At 36.6% G+C, this 21,834-nt stretch overlaps 2 protein-coding genes and 1 pseudogene across 2 annotated transcripts; all 3 read left to right on the top strand.

The window, feature by feature from the left end:
* The first annotated feature begins 2,597 nt into the window (after window positions 1–2,597).
* LOC109013060 (pectinesterase-like) lies at window positions 2,598–7,267 on the top strand. Its single transcript, XM_035692080.1, has 2 exons — window positions 2,598–3,766; window positions 6,335–7,267. Exons 1-2 carry the CDS (start codon window positions 2,704–2,706, stop codon window positions 7,024–7,026), a joined length of 1,755 nt encoding a protein of 584 aa, XP_035547973.1. The 5' UTR covers window positions 2,598–2,703; the 3' UTR covers window positions 7,027–7,267.
* A 6,210-nt stretch (window positions 7,268–13,477) lies between these two features.
* LOC118348948 lies at window positions 13,478–14,069 on the top strand (annotated as a pseudogene).
* Window positions 14,070–16,862: 2,793 nt separating this feature from the next.
* LOC109013059 (pectinesterase 3-like) lies at window positions 16,863–20,300 on the top strand. Its single transcript, XM_018994997.2, has 2 exons — window positions 16,863–18,065; window positions 19,437–20,300. The coding sequence occupies exons 1-2, from the start codon at window positions 17,003–17,005 to the stop codon at window positions 20,114–20,116; spliced, it is 1,743 nt and encodes a 580-aa protein (XP_018850542.2). The 5' UTR covers window positions 16,863–17,002; the 3' UTR covers window positions 20,117–20,300.
* The last annotated feature ends 1,534 nt before the right edge of the window (window positions 20,301–21,834 follow it).

Raw genomic sequence — 21,834 nt, forward strand, 5'->3', positions numbered from 1 at the left:
TCAGTACTAAAACCTTAAGATTTTGCAAAAATTAAGAACAATGTGAACGTCCATCGACATGTGAACAGTTATGATCATCACCCTTTCTCTTGTCTATGCATGGCCTCTTTAGCCTAAAGTCCTTTCATATTTCAATAGAGAGTAAAAATTAAAATACATGAATGCATGTTGAAAAAAAATATAGTAAAAACATAAAATAATTGAACACAATAAATTTAATAAATGATAAAAATAGACAAGAGATCTAGCTAGGAAATTAATAATTTAATAGTACCGACTCGCTATAAGATCATCAACTTAATATGTTTTTGGTAATTATAAGCTGACTTGATCTTATTACAAGGATTAATATTACAACTAATTAATTAATTATAAATTATAACCAACGTACGTACGGTTGATTACAAAACGAATGATCAAAGTTATAAATAACCTTGGAGAGATCGGCCACATGAATTCCTACTGAATCCAGGATTAACTGTTCTGGATCAAGATATTGTTATTATATATTGGTCAAGGACAAACTGAAATTAAGGAAAAAACAAATAAAAATGATCTTGATACCATGTTTACTTCTGAATATGATTCAATGGGCGCCTATTGGTATTTCCCATTAATTAAATATTCTTCTAGCTATATTATATATAAGAAAAATCTATTCATCATCCATTTTATCATGAAAAATGATAATATAGCTCTCAAATATGCCCACCAAATGTGTCAACTCATATATTTTTATATTTTCTTAATTAATGGTTAAGGAAATGACTATTAGTGACTTTATATATATATATATATATATATATTTTCTTAATGGTTAATGATGTTTAAAAAATGCTTAAAAAAAAGAAAAAAAAACCTCATTTGCACTAGTATACATATTTGGGGTGCACATTAATTGGTGTGCACCTTAACATTGTCCTTTTATATATTATCATCCTCTCAATATTTCTTGACGTGACATCATATATAGGCTCACAAGTGAAATATAATAAATAATCTCTAATATTTAATACGAAATCATGTTATGATAAGAGGATGATGTGTAAAAGAGATGATGTATAGCATTATTGCTCTATATATATAATCTGTATCGTTATTTAAGAAGAAGAATTATATGCATCAGTCACTATTTATTTTTATACCTCACACTTATAATTTTTTGTTTATAGGATATATATATGGGTGTTTTTCATAGGGTGTGGGGTGTGAAGAAATTTTTCAATCAAGAAACTGAGTTAGGACTGGTTGAATATAAAGTAGATCAGTTATGGAGAGCTTCTGTTCTATTAATGATGGTATGGTAGGGTACATACTACTTTATTATCTTTAGGTGCTCTCTTTATAAGCTCCTTATATGATTTCAGCTGTTCGATCGGTATCCGAAGCTAAATAAAGGAAATTAAAGGTCATGATCATTACTTTTTTTTCTTTTTTTTTTTTTATGAGTTCCCATGTAGCACTTGGTATATAAAAAAAGTCCATTTTATAAGCTTTTTATATATATATATTTGATTCCCAGCTTATAACATACTCGATCGAGTAAGAGAATTGATTCTCCAGAATTTATATATAATTTACGTACAGCTAGGGGAACAATTTGATCTTACCTCCATTGATGGAGGCTGATCCGTGTCGGTGGGAGTACTATTTAGTTCAAATTAACCCAAGATTACACTACTGTCTACCATCAAATTAACTAAAGCATGCAAGGGGGCCTTCCTCACGACTGCCACGCGCGTACTGATGTTGTAAATTCATGAATTAGTGTTCTTCTGATCTGTCTGTAGTACGAACGTAACACGATATATAACAAGTACTCATGTGAGATCAAGACAAACCTTAATTAGTTAATTGCTGCAATGTCGGATGATAACTCATCATGTTAATTAAACGACAAACATTCTTGTTGTTTTGTAACATGCACGCAGCTGCAATATGCATGCAGTGTTTTTTCTAATCACCGGATCCATGAGGGAATCATCTAATTGAAAAATCATTGCAGTAGAATTTAAAAAAAAAAAAAAAGTTGCATGTAAACGAAGCTCACATTGGCGTACTGTACGTAAAAGTTCGCAACTGCCAAAGGATCAGACGTGATCAGAAGATACATTTATAGGTACAGAGAATCATAACATGTACGTACAAGCTTAATTAGCGTAGAATTATTACTTGAAGATCATATTGTAATATAAAGGTACTGGGTCATGAGGTCATTAGGGTTACAGCAACGAGGAGATATAATTACGGGCAAAAGACAGAGACAAAATACATCCTAATTAACTACTGCAAGTTGCAAAAGTGAAAGTTAAAAAAGTAGGAAAAATATAATATATTGGATCAAACACATGTTTAAATATCTAAAATATAAAAAGAAATAAATAATAAATTATGGACTGATAAGAATAAAGGCAGTAGGAATCCACATCACGTGGGCACTCTATAAATTATTTGATGAAATAAAAAAGTGAAAATAAAGAATATTACAAAGGAAAATAAAGTAGAGAAAAACAAAAAAGTGTAAACTTTTGCCTCAAGCCTGTCTGTGATAGGCTCACAGAATATATAGGTCCCGAACATACATTATTATTGGAAAGTGACCAAGCACTTTACCTCTCTTCTCTATATATTAGTCCCATATGTTTTGTAGTAGTTCTCTATACGCCAAACCATTCGATCGCTCTATCCAACCGATATAAGAAAATGACGCAGATCAAGGAACTCTTGACAGGGAAACTTCAAATATCCCACAACTACATTTCAGTCGTCAAAAGAAAGAAGAAGCTCGTCTTGGCTTTTTCGGTAACCTTATTACTTGTAGCTGCCATTGTTGGCATTGCTGCCGGAGTTCATTCCCGCGGCAAGAACTCCGGCAACAGAGAACTCTCCGCCTCCGCCCATGCCATAGTTAAAAGCTCATGTAGCAGCACTTTGTACCCTGACTTATGCTACTCAGCTCTTGCCTCTGTCCCCGGAGCCAGTGCCAAATTGTCCAGCCAAAAGGACGTCATAGAAGCGTCCCTGAACATCACAACCGAAGCTGTTGAACACAACTTCTTCACCGTGAAGAAGCTGATCAAAACCAGAAAGGATCTCACCAAGCGTGAAAAGACCGCTCTCCATGATTGCCTGGAGACCATCGATGATACCCTCGATGAGCTTCACCAGGCAGTGGAAGATCTCCACGAGTACCCAAACAAGAAATCATTGTCCCTACATGCAGATGACCTCAAAACCTTGATTAGCTCTGCAATAACCAACCAAGAGACTTGCCTAGACGGATTTTCGCACGATGAAGCAGATAAACGCGTCCGGAAGGTGTTGCTGGCTGGTCAGGTCCATGTAGAACATATGTGTAGCAATGCGCTGGCCATGATCAAGAACATGACCGATACTGATATAGCCAATGAGGGGAAGACCACGAGTCGGAAACTCAAAGAGGAAGTTGATGGAGTCAAGTGGCCGGAATGGTTGTCGGCGGCGGACAGGAGGCTTTTGCAATCGTCTTCCGTGACACCTGACGCGGTGGTGGCTGCAGATGGTAGCGGCGACTACAAGACTGTTTCTGAGGCGGTGGCGGCCGCACCGGATAATAGTAAAACAAGGTACGTGATTAGGATCAAGGCGGGTGTTTACAGGGAAAATGTGGAAGTTACAAAGAAGAAGAAGAACATCATGTTTCTGGGAGATGGGAGAACCACCACCATCATCACAGCAAGTAGGAATGTGGTTGATGGAAGCACGACCTTTACCTCTGCCACAGTAGGTATGTCGACTACTTTCCCATTTGTTCTAACGTCATTTACTTTTTATTTTTTCAAATTTCAAATCTATTTTGTTTTTTTCCATGTCGTATTCATGATGCTGCGTGCATGTGATAGGCTCCATTGTTGATGTGAGGATGTTACGTACGTATGTAATTGTACATATAGAAACAAAACTAATCTGCAGATCTGTGCAAAAAAAAAAACTAATGTGTGAGATTAAGGTGAAATTGAGTAATTATTTTTTATATATTAATATATACTTTCTAGCAATTAGGTGCAAGAAAGTATGAGAACTATATATATGTGCCAATTAGCCTCCGGTTTCTTAGGGTTGAGAGCATGGAACACGGTTTCGTCCATTTGTACTTTGGTGCTCATGAACTATACACAATAGATAATGATTTATATATAATATTTTTCACAATACTTTATACAACTATATCTTAAAAGAGGAGAGGAGTGTATATCTTAAAGGAGGAGTATTTACACTCGTCCTGAAACCCCACTCACTAGACAAAAGCACAGATGGGGACAGACCGGATATAAATATATAATTATGATAATTAATGATCATTAATTCCACCGATAACGTCGTACGTACCTACTTAATAATTAATAGCTTAAGATCAGTTTAGAAATTCCATGTTTCTAGCAAGCTGATACTTCTTCTCATGAAGCCAAGCATGCATGCATCGACTCATCAGGTACGTACCTACACTAAATAGCTAGTTAGGTGGTTATTTAGTTGACGTGAAATAAGGAAATTATATATATACGCGTATGATCCAAAGAAATAAACAGTTTAAAAAATATGCATGCATATATTCATTAGTGTTAACTTTTTTAAATGTTAAAAAAAAAAAAAACTGAGGTACTTTTGAAGACAGACATGAGACAACCAAGCATTTTCCATAAATAATTGATCTCCAAGTTCTGAGAATGGCAAAAAAGAAAAGAAAAATGACTTTCTTTTCTAAGTACGCCGTCTCCTCTACAAACGATCATCATGTATGATGACTGGTCTCTTTTGTAATTCAACGTCGTACTGCACGCGGGAATTTAATATATTTTCATCTTTTAGCTGAATAAGAGTGCCCTACAGCTGTCCTTGTCGTTTTCTCAGTACTTTGGATGGATGGGTGTAATATTTTTTACTCTGTGCAGTAATTTTTATGTATTTTTTTTTTACATTTCAATTAGTTGTGTTGCTTTTTTTATCTTTTTTTTAAAGAGCGGTGCTTCTCTTACGGTTGGGACCTTCAGTTGGACTCTGCTAGTTGTTTGAAGCTCCTGCTAGTTGTTTAAAAATAATTTTTTTTTATATTTGTTTATATGTATTTTTTAATATATTTAAATATATTTTAAAAAATAAAAAAATTATAATATTATTAAAAAATATTTATTTAATCATTAAGTAAAAAAAATATTAATAAAAAACTAAAAAACTGATAGAAATTAACGATAGAAATTAATGATAAAAGTAAATTTTTTTTCTAAAATATAAATAATTATTTTAACTAATTACATCTATGCAAAAAATAGTATCATATCTATTTTCACTTTTCTGACAAGGTACGCACGTACCGCGTGCTTCCTTTTCTTTCTCTGCTGACGTGATCGATCATCACGAAACTAGCGAAGCTGGATACTTCCGTGGTCTTTCGTTCTAATGTATTTAATTTGGACGTACCGCTAGCTTTTTCTTTTTTAAAAGTAAGGTTGGTTTATTTTTATAAAATATTTTATTTTATTTTATTTTATTTTATTTTTATAATTTTTAAATTTTTAATATAAAATAAAATAAAAAATTTAATTTTTTCAAAATTTAAAATAAAAATAATATTAAAAAATATATTCTAACAATACTTTATTCAATTTTTTAATTTTAATCTCAACTCATCTGTAAAAATAAAATATCTTTATCGTAAATTAAGTTTTAATATTAAAATAATATATATATGTTATAAAATTGGTTTCTGTAAACATTTTCTCTATGTATGAATGATATTTAAGCGACTTATTGCTATTTCTAGCTGAAGTATTTAAGGACATGTTTATAGTTTCTAATTTAAAATAGAGATTTTCTTTTTGCCTTTTTGCTACTTTTGGTGCCGCGACGCTCCCTTCAATTACGGATATCCTCTTGAAATGAAACCAATTGGCGGTTCACCGACACAATTAAGAATGTTTTGAACTGATCTGTACGTACATCACCCGAGACATTGGTAAAATTGCAGAAGCACAATCCGTTTCCATTTTTACGAATCCACATGGCATGTTTGAAATCTAATCCATGTTCTGAAGTAGAGAATTTGAGTACTTAATCTTGTATGTATTCTTAATACAATGTATAATATTGAGTTGGAATGATCATAAGCATCATTTGGCAGCCATTGAATGCATGGGGCCGGGCTGCATCCCGTTGGTATAATACCATTAATTTATGATGCAGTTGATACCCACTTGGTTATCTGTTTGTTTCTTAAATGAATTATATCTGCTTGCCTTTATATCCCATAAATAAATCAGATTGATTAATGAAAATCACCATCTCCATGTGGTTGCAGCTGCGGTTGGTGAACGATTCCTAGCCAGGGGCATAACTTTCCAAAACACAGCGGGTCCCTCAAAGCACCAAGCTGTAGCTCTCCGCGTAGGGTCCGACCTCTCGGCATTTTACGAATGCGACATGCTTGCGTACCAAGACACCCTTTACGTACACTCGAACCGTCAATTCTTCGTGAACTGCCTAGTGGCAGGAACCGTCGATTTTATATTCGGCAATGCCGCGGTGGTGTTCCAAGACTGTGACATCCATGCACGACGCCCAAACTCGGGACAAAAGAACATGGTCACAGCACAAGGCCGAACGGACCCCAACCAAAACACCGGGATTATAATCCAAAAAAGCAGGATTGGAGCCACCAGTGATTTGGAACAAGTGAAGAGCAACTTCCGGACATATCTTGGGAGACCATGGAAGGAATACTCAAGGACAGTGATCATGCAGTCATCGATAAGCGATGTAATTGATCCTGCTGGATGGCACATTTGGGACGGGACTTTCGCGCTGGACACATTGTTCTATGGGGAGTATCAGAACACCGGGGCTGGTGCAGGAACCTCAAAGAGGGTGACCTGGAAGGGGTACAAGGTGATAACAAGCGCTTCCGAGGCCGGAGCTTACACTCCGGGCAACTTCCTTGCTGGCAGTAGTTGGTTGGGTTCCACTGGCTTTCCCTATTCTCTTGGTTTGTAAACCAGCATGCATGCATTTGTTCGGTCTGTACCGTCAATAATGGTGGTGAACATGTAGTATGTAGCATCGGCTGGTTGAGTATTTATGCGGAAATTGATCTCTAGTACTATGAATTTGATTATTTGATCATGTAAGATCATGTATGCTTGCGTTAGTGTGTTAATCTGGCATGAACTGCATGCCTTCAGAGAGCTAGCGCGCATGCATTTCGGATACATAAATTAATCTTTCCAAGGTTCCATTTTATTTAATTAGATATATTAAGCTTTTTTTCTTTAGGTTAAGATCACTATATATGTACTATTAAGGCACCAACAACATCACAAGAAGAACAACAAGAATCATCCCGAATATCTGAGCATATTCCTTGTAACAAAAAAGAATAAATAGTAAGACTAGGTGTCACAATAAGAGTGGTCTTTACAATCAATTATGTTATGTAAATAACTATATATATATGCATACTATACATTGACCATTCCAGTGAGAATAGTATACACAGTGAAACGTTTTCACAAATAGCTTGTGTACATCTGCTATTTCCTCTGTTTCAATCTGGTATCATGAGCCTCACGACCCGCATCTAACTCCTCTTCATCATTCTTTTTTTTTTTTTTCCTCCTCCCTAACAATGGCATCTAAAGAATCATCTATTAATCCCTCCATTCTCAACACAGCTTCCCATTTCATTAATATCAAGCTTGCGACTAAAAATTTTCTATGATGGAAAGTGTAGATCATTCCATTCTTGTAAGGTAATCAGCTCTTTCCATACGTGGATTGTTCACTTCCATAACCTTCAGCCAAACTTAATGATTAACCAAATCCGGCCCATACACAATGGCGTCTTCAGGATAAATTGATAATGCAATCAATTCTTCATTGTTCGATTCTGTCTTGGCACAAGTGCTTGACTGTTCTACCTCATGTGAGGTCTGGACAACCTTGCAAAATATTTTTACTGCAAAATCATCAGCTCATCATATTCATACTAAGTTCCAGTTAGCAACTATCAAGAAAGGAGCATATTTCGTGACTGACTATTTCAATAAAATCAGATCTCTTGCTTCTACTCTGGCAGCTCTGGGACATCGTTTAGATGATTCCGAGCTTGCCATTTACCTCCTTGCAAGACTAGGTACTGAATATGAGAGTCTAGTTACCTCCCTCACCAAAAGACCAAATTCTCTATCACCCCATCAAATTTACAGCTATCTCTTAAATCACGAGTCAATGATTTCTCACCAGACTCAGTCCATTCTTTTTGGCACATCCATTATAGCCAACACACACAGTTAAAAACCCTTCATCTGGCCATAACTTTAATCGTGGCCACAACAATCCCTCTAGAGGTCGTAGTCGTGGTCACCACAATGGCCGTGGCATCCTTCCCCGTCCTCAACCCACTGGTTCTCCCTTTTATAACAAATCCATTTGTCAAGCCTATCAAAAAGGTGGACACACAACTATCACATGTTATTACAGGTTTGACCATAGGTATCAGTCTCCTCCACCTCAATCATTCTCTACAAACTACATGGCTATCAACCCAAACTCATCACAAAATACCATTTGGTTTCCAAACTCAACAGCAAGTCATCATTTCACATCATTTCCAGAACCTTAATGTGGACTCGTCGACTTATCAAGGAATTGACACAACGAGCATCAGAGATGGCTCCACTCTTTCTATCCACAACACAGGCTCGGCTCAACTTTCCTCTAATACTGGCAAATTTATCTTAACCAATTTGTTACATGTTCCTATGATTTTTAAAAATCTTCTCTCTGTCCGTCAATTCTGTCAAGATAATAGAGTCTGTTTTGAATTCACTCCTTTGTTTTCTATGTGAAGGATTCATGCACCAAGGTTGTTCTTCTTCAGGGCCATGTTGAAGACGGATTGTATGTGCTACAGACAAGTGCAGAGCTCATAACTTCCACCACTACTTCAAAACCTCAAGCTCATATGGGTCTTCAAACTTCAGCTCAGCTCTGGCACTCTAGACTAGGTCATCCAAGCCCACGCACAACTTCACTCATCCTTCGTCAACATAGTTTCCTTTCAGCACATCAACTTCACTCCAGCCTTGCTCAACCTGTACCTCAGCCAAAGCACATGCTCTACCTCATCATTCCTTTCCAAGCCGCTCCATTTATCCCTTTCAATTGTTGTTTTTTGATGTTTGGGGTCCCTCGTCTACTCTATCAACTAAGGGATTTCGTTACTTTCTTTCAATCATAGATGACTATTCCAAATTTATGTGATATTTTCCCATGCAATTAAAATCCAATGTTTCCGCAATAGTGCTTGCATTGATTAATTTTGCGAAAAATAAATTCTCCTCTACTATTACATCTATCCAAACAGAGGGGGGGTGAATTTCGACCCCTTTAAGCAATTTTTCGCACATTAGGTATCTCTCATCGAATTACGTGTCCATATTCTCATTAACAAAATGGGAGTGTGGAACGTTGTCATTGTCACATAGTCGAGACAGGTTTAGCCTTACTCTCCCATGCTTCGGTCCCTCACAAATATTGGGCTGAGGCTTTTCAAACCCTCCCTTACTTAATAAATCGTATGCCTACACCTCTTCTGCACAATACCTCTCCCTTTTCTATTTTAATGTGCCAACATCCAGATTATGCTTTCCTCAAAATTTTTTGGTGTGCTTGATGGCCCAACCTAAGACCCTTTAATTCTCATAAAATGGATTATCGATGCAAAGAATGTGTGTTCATGAGCTATAGCCTCGATCACAAGAGTTATTTATGTCTTCACATTGATACGGGCCGTACATTCATTTCAAGAGATGTTCACTTTAACGAAACAATCTTTCCCTTTTCTCAGCAGCCCAAAAATACTTCATTTCAGCAGTCCAATTTCCCTCATTCAATTTCTCTTCCCAGTTTTAAGCCTTCTAATCCACACAGCCCACAACAAATAAATCTCACATCTTCATCCGATAATGATCTGAGCCCACCCATCACTAATACTCCCACACCACCAAGGCCTTCATCGGGTTACCCATCTTCACCAACAGAGTTTAGGGTTTATTCCTTTACGTCGTCTACCAATTCTGCCGATTCTCATCAAAGTACAGAAAACAACATCCTGTCGCCATCACCTCCATTGGTTCTTCCACCTCCATCCAATCCTACCGTTACCGACTCCATCACTCCTTCAACGGCCACTGATTCTCCCATTCAACATCCCATGGTTACCAGATCTAAAATACAAACACTTTATCCTCGTCAACGAACCGATGGCAACATTCCATGGCCATCTTCAAAATCTAAAGCCTCTCTCACTCAAGCCGTCTCATCTCCCATATTCGTGGTCCAAGAGGAACCATCCTCTTATACCGAAGCCTCAAAGCGCCAAGAATGGCGATCTGCCATGTCTTCCGAATTGGATGCACTTCTTCAAAACAAGACGTGGACTCTAGTACCTTTTTCTCCTACCTATAATCTCCTTGGTTCAAAATGGGTCTTGAAAACAAAGAGACATGGTGATGGAACCATTGAGAGGTGTAAAGCCAAACTAGTGGCTCAAGGGTTTCATCAGTTGCATGGGCTTGACTATTTTGAAACGTTCAGTCCTGTAGTTAAACCCATAACCATTCGACTCCTTCTATTCGTAGCTGTCTCATCTCACTGGGCTCTGCATAAACTCGACATACAAAATGCGGTTCTTCACAGGGACCTTGAGGAAGCAGTCAACATGAAACAACCACTGGTTTCGTAAATCCCGATTATCCTCTCCACGTTTGTAAGTTAAATAAATCTATCGTTTGCAAAACTTAGTGATAGATTACTTTATCTTGGTTTTCGATGCTCTTGTGCTGATTCTTCCCTATTTATTCTGCAAACCGGTTCTAATTCAATTTATCTGTTAATATATGTTGATGATATCTTAGTCACTGGTTCTAATTCTCAATTAATTGCACAATTTATTTTTGCTCTCCGCACATATTTTCCTGTCAAAGATCTCTGGTTGCTACATTACTTCCTTTGGTTTATTTTTGTCTCAGACTATGTACATCATTGATTTGCTTACATGAACAAATATGCACACCTCTAAGGTAGTAACAACTCCTATGTCTTGTTTTGATAAACTCACAGCCTTAGATGGGTGTACATATGAGGATCTAATGTGGTATCATAGTGTCGTAGGGAACTTGCAATATCTTGCGTTCACGCATCCTGATATTTCATTTGCTGTAAATCGTGTTTGTCAATATATGCATAATCCTTGTCTTCCACATTGGACAGCGGTAAAACGCACTCTTCGTTACCTCAATTTAACTCGTCATCTTTGTTTATTTCTTTCTTCATCTTCTTCCACAAAATTGACAACTTTCTCTGATGCTGACTGGGCTGGTTGCCCAGATTATAGGCGATCCACAGGAGGTTTTTGTATTTACTTTAGAAATCATTTAGTTTCATGAGGCTCTAAAAAGCAGCCTACTATAGCTCGGTCCTAAGGAGACTGAGTACAAATAAGTTGCTAATACTACCTGTGAGCTTCTTTGGTTGCAGTCACTTCTCAAGGAACTTGATATTAGTCTATTGGAGCCCCTACTCTTTGGTGCGACAATATTGGCGCATCCTACCTCTCCATGAACCCTACCTTACACTCTAGAACAAAATATGTGGAACTAGATTACCACTTTGTACGAGAAAGGGTTGCTACCAAATCTTTACATGTAGCCTTCGTCTCTAGCAAGGATCAAATAGCTGACATTCTTACCAAACCTTTGTCTACAGCCCGCTTCTGACTTCTGCGATCCAGTCTTACTCTTGCCTAAGTCCCGCTAGAATCGGGGGGGTGGGGGGGGGGGATATTAAGGCACCAACAACATCACAAGAAGAGCAGCAAGAATCATCTAGAATATCTGAGCATATTCCTTGTAATAGAAAGAATAAATAGTAGGGCTAGGTGTCACAATAAGAGTGGTCTTTACAATCAATTATGTTATGTAAATAACTATATATACGCATACTGTACATTGATCATTTCAGTGAGAATGGTATACACAGTGAAACGTTTTCACAAACAGCTTGTGTACATCGACTATTTCCTCTGTTTCAATATGTACGCATGCCTTAATTATTATTGTGATTTGATATATAGGAAGATGAACTAGATATAAAAGTAATGTATAATGACATGACGAAAATAATAAGAAAGAATCTTAATTTATAAGTATCTAATCTTAGGGAGAATTATTTAAGCAGTACTTTAATTTTATATATAACTCGATGATCTGTAGCTCGAGTGATACAAGTTTACAAACGGGTGAGACCAGACCATAAATGTGATCATACATGTCGTTGGACCATAAATGGCAATAATTAACACCTTCAGATGTGAGGTGGGGGGCCAAAGCCCCAGGATATATATATATATATATATATATATATTTATATATATATATATATATGTTGATCAAGCAAACCCCGACCCTTATCATCGGTATCCAGTGTAACTTTATGATTTAATTTTTTATCTCCCGACATCTGCCGTTTGAAGCCTCAGAATCCATATAGAATAGAGCAGGTCTCGCCAATCGCCATTAATGTATGCTCTCATGTGGTGCCTCGGTGCTTAATTGCCCCGTTTTAGCTGATCATCAGTCACAATCTAGTACGATGATGTTCCATTAAACGGTACAATTTTTTTGGATCCATTTTCTCAGTGATCATCATGATCACAAGGCATGCTGCTAAAATAAAAGCCACGAATTAGCACCTATTGCTTGAAGTTTTGAAGTACTGATAATCATCGATCGTCTGCATGCAGCTCTTGAATGCATGGGAGGCTGTAGATATAACCATTTATGATGCGGTTGATAGCACATAAATGGTTATCTATTTGTTTATTTGATGAATTATATCTGCTTGCAAATTCCATAAATAAATTAGATGGATTAATACATTAGAAAAAAAAATAGATGTATTAATGAAAATCAACATTTCAATTTTCCGTAGGTGAACGATTTCTAGCCAGAAACATAACCTTTCAAATTCAAAACAAAGCGCATTGGTAATACCAAGTAAAATGTTAATGTAAATCCATAATTTGGCTATATGTAAAAAAAAGCGTCTACATTAGACTAACTAAAAGTCTAAGGCTCAAGACTTGAGCTACTATAAATTCGGGCTCCTCTTCAAACATAGTGAGTTACTATTTATTCTTAAAATGTATATTTTATTATTTCATATATATTCTCTCTTTCTTTTCCTTGTTCTTTTCTCTTTCTTCATTTTATTTTTCTCGTTTTCCTTTTCTTCATACCCAAATGTGCAAATAAACCCTTCTCTTCGTCGTGAGTCCTGCGTCTTTCTAGACCACAAGCACTTGAGAGATCTGCGTAGACTCACATAACCACAAGTAAGAGATCTGTGTAGACTCACATATTTTAGCTAAATTTTGAACTTGACATTTGCTCTGACCTCGGCATTTTACTGATGCGATTTGCTTGCTTAATTACCAAGCCACCTTTTACGTGCATTCAAGCTGTCAATTTTTCGCCAGCTGCCTAGGCCCTAGTGGCAGGCACGGTCAGTTTTATCCTCGGCAATGCCGCGGATACTTGTCATTAGAAAGTGACATCCATGTGCGACGCCCAAACTCGGGACAAAAGAACATGGTCACGGGCCGACTCACGGCACAACGTCGAACTGACCCAAACCAAAACACGTACACGAATTGTAATTCAAAAAAGCAGGATTGGAGCCTTTTCTGATTTGCAACCAGATAAGAGCAGCGTCCCCACGTTTCTAATTGGTAGGCCTTGATGTAATTGACCTTTATCATGCAGTCATGGATCGATAAGCGATGTAATTGACCCTGCTGGATGGCACATGATGTGAAAAGGGACTTTGCGCTGCGCACATTGTTCTGCGGGGAGTATCAGAACAGTACTGGAGCTAGAACCTCAGAGACGGTGAGCTAGAAGGGTTTCAAGGTGACAGCTAATGCTTCCGAGGCCCAAGGTAATTGCATTCTTTGGAGTTTGGAGCTTCCTCGCTGACAGTACTGGGTTCCTCTGGTTTTCCGTATTCTCCTGATTTGAAACTTGAAAGTGTTGGTTTTTTGCGACCCAAGTTTAGAATAATTTGTTGCGGTTTTTTTATGAATTTTCAATGGGCTTCGACCGTAGAACATAGACTTGGGCTGACAGACATCGGGTCTTACACTTTTTTCAAAAGCAATGTTAATATATGTTTGTACGCATGCCCTTTCGAGCTCATATTTTTATTTCTTGCTCATAATGTAAATAAAATAAATGCAGAACTGCTTCAACATACAATTAAAAACTTGGAAATCATGCTGACGATCTTGAGAGGATCATGTGTTGGCGTAATTGCCGGTTACGCGTGTGAAGCCAGCTTTTCGCATCGGCATATGTCTGGACGTTGCTATATGGATCCATCCAAATGTAAAGATCATCATTCGACCCATCTAATTAATGATCTTTATTATTCATTATCTCACATATCATATATATATATATATATATATATATTTTTATTCTTTTTAAACTAATTGAATTATTCTACTCATCATCCATGTATCACACATTTCGTAAGAGAAAAAAAATAAAAAATAAAAAAATAAATATATAGTGTATAGTGTGTTAGGATGATGAATAAAATTTTTCCTAATTAATTGATCTGATCCAACCAATACTTTCAACCAAAAATTTGAAATATGCTGAGAATATATATATATAAGTAGATATATATTTATATACACACGTATTTGAAAGAGACCTTCGCGCTTTCTTTATGTGGCATTAGTACGTACCTACAAAAACATAGTGTGGAGCATGTACTCAATAAAGAAAAAATAATCAGCTTTCACATGAATTTGTCCCAGCATCGTTGCCAGGTGGGTACTACTAATTGATGAATGAAAACCACAAGTGTTAGTCGGTAAACAGGCTAGAAATGTATGGGTACTGGAAGGGATACTTAGGTCCCATGCCAATAAGTCACGACTAGAGGACAGATTCAGCTTACGGACTCAAGACTGGGAGACTCACGACCTAAGAGCCCATGACACAAACCGCATGATATGATAACACTAATAGATCAAGATGGTTAATTATCTCATCCACTTATTAAGAGTTATTCAAGATGTTCCCTTGAATTTAATAGTTATCTATGTTCTCATCACCTCTATAAATAACATCTAAAAGTAACAGATAAATAATTATTACTTATATACTTATATTGAGATAACATCTCTCTAATTTAGGTATCGAAACTCCTATGGACACTCAGTGCCGCTCTATCATCTGTTGTAAGTTATTCGAATAGTTGATAGTGTGAAACACGTCACAAATGTGATAGTTTATGAAATATATGAATCAATCAATACCCATGTTAAACATGAGCAAAATATGTTATATTAGAATGAAAAGGCATGATCAGGAGTTGGAATTAATGATCATTCTGGATCGAAGAGCCATACGTACGATCGATGTTGGTTTGTGCAGAAAAGGTGATGCATAATCTACAGGAAACTAGTTCTATATATTTAAAAACATATAATATGCATGCTACGTACATTCCGGCTACAAACATATTATTTTAAGGTCTGTCTATATATATATATATAATATGGGGGACAAAACAAAGCACATGAGGAATGAAATGGTCGTCTTGGGTGTAGGTTTTACTTGTTCATGAAATACAGCCATGCAGCAAGCTAGCTTCCCTTTTAAAAATTGGCCGACGGAGCTCATCATTAAATTAATTAAAAAGAAGTCATGTATGGCATCCATTTACATATAGACTATCAAGAGTTGACAAGTGCATGTAATTTGGTGGAGCATCTGCGTCTGAAGTCTGAACACATCACGAATTTCCATTTCCTTCCTACAAATCCGGCATCATATATTATAGAATTATTCATATATAATAGCATCATTTGACGCGTCTACTTTTTCAATATTATCACCCAATAGCCATATATATATGTATCCATTTTTATCGGTCCATTATAAAGTATTTGTAGTCTACTATACCGCGTCTGTTTAATCATCATGCCAACCATGCATGATGTTTACAACGTACGTCCGTGGAAATTAAAAATAAAAATAAAATCAAAACTAACTGCTAGCCTCTCAAAAGGTAGATATTATATATGAGAAATAATATTTGTAATTGTAGAGTATGTAAGTGTTGCATAATCTTTTTAAAAAAAATAAATAAATACAAGACTCACATGAAAAAAAAATTAATTTTTTAATAATAGACTCTACTCTTTTTCAAAATAATTGTTCAATACTTACATATTTCACAATTACATGTAGCATTACTTATTATATATCGAATGAATATAAAAATATTTTGTTTTATAAAAAAAAATGTTATATACTCTATTATTCGTTGGCGTCTCCTTTTTACTTTCTTTTTTTTTTTACAAGTTTCTCCTTTTTAAATTTATATAAATAATTTATTTATTTTATAACGATATATATTATAAAATATATTATAAAATACGTTATGTAAATATCATTACTCTTTATAAATATTTTTATTTAAAATATTATGTCCCTAAGCTCTCCCAGTTTCCTTTTAAAAATAAATGACGATAAATACTTTCATAACAAAATACCTCTGAGTTGATCTCAAGTAAAGTGACATTTTGACTTCAATGGCACCCCATACGCGGGCCGTTCCATGGAATTTTTCTTTCACTATTATTTATAATATTTTAAGATATTTTTAATATCGAAAGGACGTCTTGGATAAGAAGCATCGAAGAAAGATGGAATGTCTTAGCTGCGTCGAGTTAAGTGTCTTATAAAAAGATATCCCGACCGGCTCAAGCCTTCCAAAACCACAAATAGCTTTTTTTCTGTGTCATCTAATCGCACACTTTATAGCCCCTACCTATATAGAAAACTACAGAAGATCCCCAAAGCTGTTCTTAGCAAAAAGAAATCAATCTTAAATGGATTCGATCGCGTCCTTCAAGGGCTATGGCAAGGTAGATGGGCTTGAAGAGCAAGCATTCCGGAAAAGGACTCGAAGGCGTCTCATCATCCTCGTTATCTCTTCCGTCGTCCTTTTGACCCTGATCATCGGAGCTGTTGCCGGAACCTTGATTCACAAGCGTAATTCATCGCCCTCTTCCAACTCGGCTCCCGCCACCGAGTTGACCCCGGCTGCGTCACTCAAAGCTGTGTGCGGCGTGACCGAGTATCCAGACTCGTGCTACTCCAGCATCTCCTCCCTGGACTCCACCAACACCACCGACCCGGAGGTCCTCTTTAAGCTCTCTCTGCACGTCGCCATCAAGGAGTTGTCCAAGCTCGCCAACGAGTTACCGTCCAAGCTCAATGCTAGCACCAATGACGCCAGAGTTAAGGAAGCTCTAGAAGTCTGCCAAAGCGTTTTCGAAGATGCGGTGGACTATCTCAATGACTCAATTTCATCCATGGAAGTTGGTCGGGGCGATAAGCTCTTATCAACGGCCAAAATCGATGACATGAAAACGTGGCTGACCACCACCATCACCGACCAAGAAACCTGCTTGGACGCTCTCCAAGAACTCAACTCCACGCTTCTTGAAGATGTAAAAACCGCCATGCAGAACTCCACCGAGTTTGCTAGCAATAGTTTGGCCATTGTGGCCAAGATTCTCGGTTTACTAGCCGACTTTAACACTCCCATCCATCGGAGGAGGATGCTTGGGTTTGGTGGGGAATTTCCGGATTGGGTTAGCCACGGTGACCGGAGGTTACTGAAGGAGGGCAACGGGACGGTGAATCTGACGGTGGCGCAGGACGGAAGCGGGGACTTTAAGACAATACAAGCAGCGGTGGATACGGTGCCAAAGAAGAGCGAAACGAGATTTGTGATATATGTGAAGGAAGGAAAATACTTGGAGAACGTGATATTGGACAAGAACAAGTGGAATGTGATGGTGTATGGGGATGGCAAGACAAAGACCATTGTCTCCGGCAGCCTGAACTTCGTGGACGGAACTCCCACCTTCTCCACTGCTACTTTCGGTAAGTATATATACATCTTACCCCGACCACCTTAATTGCCTTGATTATCACATTTTTCGCTAATGGTAAAAACCAAACATACCCGTAAGAAAATATTTCTAGTTAATGGACATCCTTGTTCTGCTTAATTGGTAACTAATTAATGCTTAATTATTTTGCTTCATTCATTTTCATCTGCAATAATGCATTTATAGTTAGTACATGAGTTTAAAATCCGCGTAATGGTACTAATGCTCATCATGTGGAAGAATGTTGTTTCGAAATTTTACCGAGACGTACGGTACCGATTAATATATATATATATATATAGGTGCATATATGGGTGATATTGATAATTCTCGCAACATAATTAGTTCTGTGTCCTATGTGCTTGCCGTGCAACACGGCAGTGTGCATACCCTCCGGATTTGATAGCGAAACCCGTGTGCCATCTGCAGCCATGGGAATTAGCTTCCAGCTTAATTAGAAGAACAAGAACACGTGTACCAGACAGCAGGCCAAGTGGGATTCTGATCAATCTGCCGATTGGGTCAAGGAAACCGTTTAGGAGTAACCATCTGAATTGATGGATGCGCCACTCTTACCTAAAAATCCGATACCCAGTTTTGCTATTTTGTTGCCCTCCACGACAATTGTTTTTTTTTTTTTGGACCCTCCACGACATTCAAAGCATATTATATTAATATATAATCGATGATGCCTTTGGTTCCGATTGCCTGTTGGTGTCGTGGATTAATGTGGGTACCCCACCATGTGTCAGCTGTCTGGTTTACATTAATCTACATTAATATTGTATATTTTCATGTGGCCGATTATGTTACCTAATTAATTGATTATAATTAATGCATTGCTACCCTCGAGGCCTGCAAATGGTATTTAATATGATTAAATATTATGCATGAAATGGCCTTTTGATTGAGTGTGGTCGGTCAGGTTGGGCTACTTTGTAACGAATGACATTTATTCCAAAAAAATTCTATTCCTAAACTTCATACACCACACACCAATCTTTTTATAATTTTTATAATTTTATTCTCTTACAAAATATGTGGTATATAGATTATGAGTAGAATAATTCAATTATTTTAAGAATAATAAAATCAAAAAAAACTTTAAAAAAATTTTGGTGTGTGGTGTATGGGCTTATGAATAGCAATACTCTTTTATTCCAACAAAGATGTTTTATATATTGACCATGCTATTTTTTTTAAACCTAGGCTCGTAAACCATTAACTAGTTGGGTTGAAATGTATATATTTGTTGGTGTTTTTACATTCAATTTAATTACTGGATTTTCTATGCTAGCTAGGAATTAATAATGAGTAATGAGTACTAATTACGGCCTGCATGGAACATGTGATGATGAGCCAGCTGTTGCGGGGAGGGGGTTCATTGCAAGAGACATGGGGTTCATTAACACTGCTGGTGCTGAAAAGCACCAGGCAGTGGCATTCCGGTCTGGCTCCGACCGCTCGGTGTTTTACAGGTGCTCATTTGATGCCTTCCAGGACACCCTCTACGCCCACTCCAACCGCCAGTTCTACCGTGACTGTGACATTACCGGCACCATCGACTTCATCTTCGGCAATGCTGCTGTGGTCTTCCAGAGCTGCAGCATCCAGCCCAGGCAGCCCCTACCCAACCAGTTCAACACCATCACGGCTCAGGGCAAGAAGGACCCCAATCAAAATAGTGGCATTTCAATCCAGAAATGTTTCTTCACTCCTCTGGATAATCTCACAGCTTCAACTTACCTCGGCCGGCCTTGGAAAAACTTCTCCACCACAGTTATTATGCAGTCCCAAATTGAGTCATTCTTGAATCCATTGGGGTGGATGTCATGGGTCACCAATGTTGAACCGCCCAGCACCATCTTCTATGCAGAGTACCAAAATGCTGGGCCTGGATCCATTGTAGATAAAAGGGTTAAATGGGTTGGTTTCAAGCCCACTCTAACGTCAGATGAGGCTGGCAAATTCACTGTGGATTCCTTAATTCAGGGTAGTGATTGGTTACCAGAAACAGATGTGAGTTATGATGCGTCTTTCTGATCTTCAAAAACTGCTGCATCAAAAAGGCGTACGTACCCCTTTGTAGTATAGAAAAAAATGGTTCATATTTTTATTTTCTGACACCAAGATTTGTTAGTAAGTTCATTTAATTTTTTGGTTCTCCTTCTTTTGAGCAATCTCTTTGTAACCTTCTTTATATATATATCTAAAAAAAAACCTTCTTTATATCATACATTAAAACTTTTAGCAATTTTCACGATTAATAATGAGTGGATTGAAAATACTGCCTTTTTAATTTTACATTGTGATTTCTGGGTAAACTATTTGGTCCTGGCAACATGCAAGATTAAGTCAGTGACTCAGTAGAGTCGTAGACAATGAAATAATAATAAAAATAATTTGCTATTGCATTGTTAGCATGGAAAAGGTAGAGAACCAGGTAATTAAATGCCCATTACACGTTAGTGCTTTGCAAATTGTCCAACAACAAATTTATATATTTAGACTAAATATATTGAGTATTTTTTTTTTTAAAAGAAGATGACGGTATTTTAATTTTATTAATAACATTCACTTATGACGAATGAATACCATATACAAAGGGAGTATAGGGTTACAATAATACCAAAACCAAGGTCCTAAAGTAAATGAAACGAGAAAATTAATAAAAGAACATTACAAAAGGTATGTAAATAAATATTTTTTTTTTATCATTTTACATTATATTAAGTAAAATGATTAAGATATTTGAACACATCATCTAAGTTGTTGATGTAAAAATTTGTTGGCTATGATTAGATAATTATGACCTATTTGAATCATTAAATGAATGTAATTTGTATTTATCTTTATCTATTAATATTTAAATTTAAAGATAAATAGATTAATAGATAAATATTTGTCTTTATCTTTATTTATGAATATTTGAATTCGAAGATAAGTGGTTGAATAGATAAAGGTTCAAAAGACTTTTGATCAATATTTAATGTTCGAAAAGATAAGAGATATCAAGTGATCTGAATAGAAGATTTAAAAAGAAGATATCAAGCAGAAAGAATTTTAAACTATCAATAAGTTATCTAAAGCAGTTATCTGATGAAACTTTAACGCTGACTGTTAGCAATCTGTTAGCAGAGTTCTCTCGTCAATAGATTCCTGCTGCACCTGAAACTCCTATCAGATTTGTTCCGTCAACAGAATCCTACAACACTTAGAATTGATTTCCATATTGTTTATTTAGGGGATCATATTGGTTAGAATTGATAGAGATTCAGATCTACATATTTTCTAGAGCACTTTCTCGTGCATTGTTTGGTGAGAAAATTTCTTAGTGAATTTTCATATTTGTTATCTCTTTTTTAGTGTGATCGTGCTTTGAGCGTGGAGGATCGTGTGAATGGACTTCAGTCCTTAGAGTTCTAGGAGGAAAGACAATATTTGAAGATCGCCAGAGGTTCCGTCTGCTACTATGGTAAAAGACAAATGAGTCGTTTGTCTAGGCAAGTAAGAGAGTCAAGTTGTAAAGGTTTTGTAATTGATGAGTACTTGTAATTGGTTTTCAAATAATAAGATTGACTTTCCTGGGTTTGGCTGTCCCGTATGATTTTACCTTTAAAGAGTTATTTAAAGGGTTTCCCTTTGATACCAATCTTAGTGTTATGCAATTTATTTATTTTATATTATTATTTAATTATTAAATTAATTGCATGCTTGAATACTAACTAATTTGCTAAGTGAATTGATAGATATTTTTGCTG

Source organism: Juglans regia, chromosome 7 (genome assembly GCF_001411555.2).
Source record: "Juglans regia cultivar Chandler chromosome 7, Walnut 2.0, whole genome shotgun sequence".
Lineage (NCBI taxonomy): Eukaryota > Viridiplantae > Streptophyta > Magnoliopsida > Fagales > Juglandaceae > Juglans > Juglans regia.

Excerpts from the sequence above, each read along its gene's own strand:
- LOC109013059 (XM_018994997.2), top strand. The coding sequence starts at position 17,003 with ATGGATTCGATCGCGTCCTTCAAGGGCTATGGCAAGGTAGATGGGCTT. Across the intron at positions 18,066-19,436 it reads CTTCTCCACTGCTACTTTCG|CTGTTGCGGGGAGGGGGTTC; the intron begins GTAAGTATATAT and ends ATGATGAGCCAG.
- LOC109013060 (XM_035692080.1), top strand. The coding sequence starts at position 2,704 with ATGACGCAGATCAAGGAACTCTTGACAGGGAAACTTCAAATATCCCAC. Across the intron at positions 3,767-6,334 it reads CTTTACCTCTGCCACAGTAG|CTGCGGTTGGTGAACGATTC; the intron begins GTATGTCGACTA and ends ATGTGGTTGCAG.